This window comes from Ylistrum balloti, unplaced genomic scaffold, assembly GCF_031769215.1.
Source record: "Ylistrum balloti isolate Yb309-2 unplaced genomic scaffold, AGI_CSIRO_Ybal_v1 Utg369954, whole genome shotgun sequence".
In the NCBI taxonomy this organism is placed as follows: Eukaryota; Metazoa; Mollusca; class Bivalvia; order Pectinida; family Pectinidae; genus Ylistrum; species Ylistrum balloti.
The window spans coordinates 1,430,273-1,436,588 of record NW_026782055.1 but is presented as its reverse complement, the minus strand read 5'-3'; the positions used below and the strand labels follow the sequence as shown (position 1 = coordinate 1,436,588).

The 6,316-nt window shown below is 37.2% G+C and overlaps 1 protein-coding gene across 1 annotated transcript; it reads right to left on the bottom strand.

Moving 5' to 3' along the window:
* Window positions 1-51: 51 nt before the first annotated feature.
* Window positions 52-6,219, bottom strand: LOC132547404 (UPF0561 protein C2orf68 homolog). The gene is made up of 4 exons (XM_060211162.1): window positions 6,130-6,219; window positions 4,842-4,963; window positions 4,349-4,428; window positions 52-1,524 (listed from the first exon to the last, which is right to left on the bottom strand). The coding sequence occupies exons 1-4, from the start codon at window positions 6,204-6,206 to the stop codon at window positions 1,390-1,392; spliced, it is 414 nt and encodes a 137-aa protein (XP_060067145.1). The 5' UTR covers window positions 6,207-6,219; the 3' UTR covers window positions 52-1,389.
* Between the last annotated feature and the right edge of the window lie 97 nt (window positions 6,220-6,316).

Genomic DNA, 6,316 nt, shown 5'->3' with positions numbered 1-6,316 from the left:
TTAAATTGTAATTAATGAAACATCTGAAAAGAACAATTACTGAAAGATCCATAAATTTCCAAATGAGTTTTAATTTTGGGTTGTAATGTTGACCAGTATTGCATTTTTTTTTCTGACATATTTTGTAATATTAAATTTACAATTTACTCACTAGGATTGGTCAAAGGTCTTTGGATAGGATGATATAAAGGCTCTGTAAATGACCTTGACTTGCACTCAAGTTGATCTTCTCCCCAATCTTCGTATGAGCTATATAAGCTAAATTCAGTATAACATGATCATCTCTCCAACTATTGTGTGAACTGCACAAATTCTTTACAAGTTTGATCAGCTCTTTAACCATTACATATTATAACTTTCATCTTCTCTCATTCTATTAAATGAGCTATTCAAGTTCTACATGTGTGAATACAAGTTTTATCTTCTCTCCAACCATTGTACAATCTATACAAGTTCTTTATGGCTTGTATCTTTTCTATCGTATAAGCTATGTAAATTCTATTCCTACAGAAGTTTTACCATTTTATCAGATATGTTACTTCTTAATTTGATATATTCTCTAACCATTTTATGAACTATGCAAATTCTTTTATAACCTTTTGAAAATATGAAGATCATCTTTTTTTCTTGATGATTTGATGCATTTAATCACATGCTTACCACATCCACCAACCAAGTAAAACCTTACACATAAAATTTGATCTTTTCAGTACTTTCAATAAAATTCTTCTTGTGTCAAAATTCAATTGGGCTATTGGTCAGCCAATTTGATCTTTAACTGGTCCTCAAAACTGATCATGCACAAATAAATACAAAAACGAATTACATCTGAAATGTGAAATATCCATCCTGAACTGAACTTCTTGAAATGTAGAGATAAACATTCAGTACCAAATCAAGAGATGGTGATATCAGTCTCATAACTAGGATGGTGACATCAAATGCTGCTTTTAACTGAAAACAGCCAAACAGCCACTAAATTTTATTCGTCTCAGGAAATGAAACTGCAATATGCGAGACAAAATAGTTCAGTCTCTAAGACAGGGAATCAGCATTAGTCTTTGACAGGTGTGCTGAATGAATTTGTCTACATACCAGCCCATCAAAAACATATACTACATATATCATACTGGTCTCTCTACACAGGGCAAAGCAAACAAATAGCAAGCATGTACCTTCTGCTGACACTGTCAGTATGTTGGATATTGGACAATAAAGGTATGTCTCCTCTTACCAATCTCGGATACACGAGACTGTACTATTTGTATAGTCTGATCATTATGGTCAAAACATAATCTGCACCACATCATCCAACTTGGAATGCTAGAACACTTGATTTTTTAGAAACCTGTGGAGACAGGCTTTGAGTTGCACCATCACAGACCCTGTTCAAGAAATTTGGTTGTTCTGACTGGCATGCTTTTCAAACTCTTGCTGCAATCTCTCTTCCAGCGCAACAACAAATAGAGGAGGTAAGTGTGCTTCTTGGCCAATTCTTCTAGCAACTGCCCCGGCTTTATCACACTGCAAGTAAAATACAGGGTCAAAAAGGTTTTCTGATTTTTTTATTGATGGTTTAACTGATCACAAGTATCAAGTAATGCTATAATAAACGTCACATGACAGTCATGTGATGTAAAGTCTTAATTTGTAAAACAAGGACTATGTACATGTTCATGATGAACAAATTGTAGTCTTCACTCAAAATTTAAATAATGGCAAAACGATATTGTGAATGGAATCATATCAACTTATAAGGTTTCAGAGGCCCCATGGGCCACATGTATGCAATGGTGTACAGTATGTCGTACTGTAGTGAAACTACCCTACCTTGTAGATAACAAGAGGCCCATGGGCCTTAACGGTCATCTGACAAAAAGCAAGCCAAACCTAGAAAGTGGGTTGAGGTCATTCATTTGAACAAACTTGGTAGCCTCTCCTCCAAGCATCTTACAGGCCCAATATCAGCACTCATGGACTTTTGCTTGTTGAGAAGAAGTCGTTTGTATATTTTAACATATTTGACCCCTGTGACCTTGAAAGTGGGTTGAGGTCATTCATTTGAATAAACTTGGTAGCCTTTCCTCCCAGCATGCTACAGACCCAATATCGGCACTCATAGACTTTTGCTTATTGAGATGAAGTCCTTTGTATATTTTAACATATTTGACCCCTGTGACCTTGAAAGTGGGCCAAGGTCATTCATCTGAACAAATTTTGTAGGGCTCCATGCCAGCATGCTATGGGCCAAGTATTAGCCCCCTAGGCCTTCTAGTATTTGAGAAGAAGTTATTTAAAGATTTTGACATATTTGACCCCTGCGACCTTGAAAGTTGTTCAAGGTCATTCATTTAAATAAACTTGGTAGCCTTTCCTCCCAGCATGCTACAGACCCAATATCGGCACTCATAGACTTTTGCTTATTGAGATGAAGTCCTTTGTATATTTTAACATATTTGACCCCTGTGACCTTGAAAGTGGGCCAAGGTCATTCATTTGAACAAACTTTGTAGGGCTCCATGCCAGCATGCTATGGGCCAAGTATTAGCCCCCTAGGCCTTCTAGTATTTGAGAAGAAGTTATTTAAAGATTTTGACATATTTGACCCCTGTGACCTTGAAAGTTGTTCAAGGTCATTCATTTAAACAAACTTGATAGCCCTTCATCCCAGCATGCCACAGGCACAATATCAGCAATCTGAGCCTTTTGGTTATTGAGAAGAAGTTGTTTAAAGATTTTAACATATTTGACCCCTGTGACCTTTAAAGTGGGTCAAGGTCATTCATTTGAACAAACTTGGTAGTCCTTCATCCCAGCATGTCACAGGCCCAATATCTACACTCTGAGCCTTTTGGTTAATGAGAAGAAGTTGTTTAAAGATTTTAACATATTTGACCCCTGTGACCTTGAAAGTGGGTTGAGGTCATTCATTTAAATAAACTTGGTAGCCTTTCCTCCCAGCATGCTACAGACCCAATATCGGCACTCATAGACTTTTGCTTATTGAGATGAAGTCCTTTGTATATTTTAACATATTTGACCCCTGTGACCTTGAAAGTGGGCCAAGGTCATTCATTTGAACAAACTTTGTAGGGCTCCATGCCAGCATGTTATGGGCCAAGTATTAGCCCCCTAGGCCTTCTAGTATTTGAGAAGAAGTTATTTAAAGATTTTGACATATTTGACCCATGCGACCTTGAAAGTTGTTCAAGGTCATTCATTTAAATAAACTTGGTAGCCTTTCCTCCCAGCATGCTACAGACCCAATATCGGCACTCATAGACTTTTGCTTATTGAGATGAAGTCCTTTGTATATTTTAACATATTTGACCCCTGTGACCTTGAAAGTGGGCCAAGGTCATTCATTTGAACAAACTTTGTAGGGCTCCATGCCAGCATGCTATGGGCCAAGTATTAGCCCCCTAGGCCTTCTAGTATTTGAGAAGAAGTTATTTAAAGATTTTGACATATTTGACCCCTGTGACCTTGAAAGTTGTTCAAGGTCATTCATTTAAACAAACTTGATAGCCCTTCATCCCAGCATGCCACAGGCACAATATCAGCAATCTGAGCCTTTTGGTTATTGAGAAGAAGTTGTTTAAAGATTTTAACATATTTGACCCCTGTGACCTTTAAAGTGGTCAAGGTCATTCATTTGAACAAACTTGGTAGTCCTTCATCCCAGCATGTCACAGGCCCAATATCTACACTCTGAGCCTTTTGGTTAATGAGAAGAAGTTGTTTAAAGATTTTAACATATTTGACCCCTGTGACCTTGAAAGTGGGTTGAGGTCATTCATTTGAACAAACTTGGTAGTCCTTCATCCCAGCATGTCACAGGCCCAATAAGTTGTTTAAAGATTTTAACATATTTGACCCCTGTGACCTTTAAAGTGGGTCAAGGTCATTCATTTGAACAAACTTGGTAGTCCTTCATCCCAGCATGTCACAGGCCCAATATCTACACTCTGAGCCTTTTGGTTAATGAGAAGAAGTTGTTTAAAGATTTTAACATATTTGACCCATGTGACCTTTAAAGTGGGTCAAGGTCATTCATTTGAACATACTTGGTAGAGCTCCATGCCAGTATCCTCTGTGCCAAGTATTAGCCCCCTAGACCTTCTAGTATTTGAGAAGAAGTCGTTTGAATGAAAAGTTTACGGACGGCGCACGGCAGACGGCGCACGGCAGACGGCGCACGGCGGACGAAGCATGATGACTATAGGTCATCGGACCCTTCGGGTCAGATGACCTAAAAAGCAGTATGATACAATGTGTAGTACTGTAGTGAAGCCACCCTACCTTGTGGATAAGAAGCAGTACTATACAATATGTAAGTTACCCTTACCTTGTAGATAGTGAAGTTGTAAACTTCCCCATTTTTGTCTTCAAACTCCAGACAAAACATTTCTTCTTTCACATTTTCATCTAGATAAAAAATTTAAATGCTCCCAATCAAAAATTGCCATTTACATAACAAATCTACAAAATAATCAGCATTTTGATAGATTGCAGATAAATCATGCCCTTAGACAATCACAGCAGACACGACTAAGGAAGAAAACGACAGAACAGATATGACAGGACATGATCCTGGTGATTCAGACCTTATCAAGAATCTTTGCATCAAAGCTGAGTTGAAACCCACATTTGAATTTGCTCATCAATTACAATCCCAACTAAGCCCTTTTAAAGGAAGGACATTATAAATCTTCAGTTAAATCAACGTAAACATCTGGTCAGTGAAATCAGAACACTTGATTTTGAGATTTTTAAACTTAATAAAATACCTTGGCAAAGAATAAAACGTTAGTTTTATTCAGAATATTGATGAGAAGTACCTTTCTGCTGCCTCATGGGAGGAATGTAGACACTGGCTTCAGGTTTCTTGTGTCTGGACCCAGAATGTTTGGCTGTTTTTGACATTCCCTTCTTTGCTCTAACTTCTTTATCATATGTGTTCCTATTATGTCCATCAGACATATAACAGAAAAGTTCAACAGGAGATCATATAAATATGTATACCAATGATAAAACATACATATAAATATTTGTTAGAGTAACTACAACTTAACAAAATGCTCAGTAGGGTAAATCAATTGGACCTCTTCAACATTGAAAGTGGGTCAAGGTTGCTATACATACAGAGTACATATTACTTGATTGTGATACATACAGGAATCTATTAAATTACTATAAAATTATTAACAGTTTAAAGGGAGGTATCACCATTCTAGAAATCTATTGTTTTATATATGTTTGTACTTAAGTCTGGGTAAATTTCTCGTGACACATCTTAAATTATTGAAGTTTCTCAATTAATTATAAAGTGATGCCATGCTTTTGTAATATACACAGAAGTCAGCACCTATCTCGTCCGCCCCATTTGCCTCCTGCAATTTGCTGTGCATAGCCTACTAGCAAATATAAACCAACCATGTGTCACACTAGCTGAGCATTCACCAACATACAAATCAAAGATTTTCACACTCAACTGTGACCTTAAATGGATGTCAAGATCATTCATTTGAACAAACTTAGAGGTTCTTTATTCCTGAATGCAACTGATTAAACATCATAATCTTGCGTCATTCGGTTATTCAGAAGTGATAGAACGTTTTACAGGATTTGACACATGATAATTTGAAAGTGGGTCTAGGCAGAGACTTATATAACACATAGTCTCTGGTCTAGGTCATCAATTTGACCACAAACTTGAATGTCATTCTTTCGGACTGTCTGGCTCTTGAAGATATTTATCTCTTAGAAATGTTGGTGGTGTGCCAAAAAAAAAAAAAAAAAAGACAACTCGTGTGATGGAAGCAATGTCGGACATGTGTATAAAGGGACGCGAGTAGCAAATGTTGCACCGACGAAATTCAACCAACTCCCCGGAAATTGTATCTTATAACCAAAAAATCGTTTTACCAACTCGCTAAATTCGTCGTCCATTTTTTCGATGTGCAAAACATGATCGTGACCAAGCAAGTGTCAGTTTCTTCACATTTGCTCTATATACGTACAGTCATAGATAGTATAGCCAGATTTGCCGGTGTGCCAGTACCTGATACTCGGCATAGAATGCAAGTGGGCATAAATCAATAGTTATTATATCAAACAGCATTCTACCTGTCAACTTGATTCCTTATGATACTTTTCATGAATCCATGTTTCATATCAATCCTGGAGACTGGTGTTTCAGCCATGATTTATGAAATCCTTAGACAATTGATAGCTTTACCATAAATGTAGATGTGGTATACGTCATCAACTTATGTGTTCATTGATCTTCTGGTCAAAATCATTTAAGCGCTTC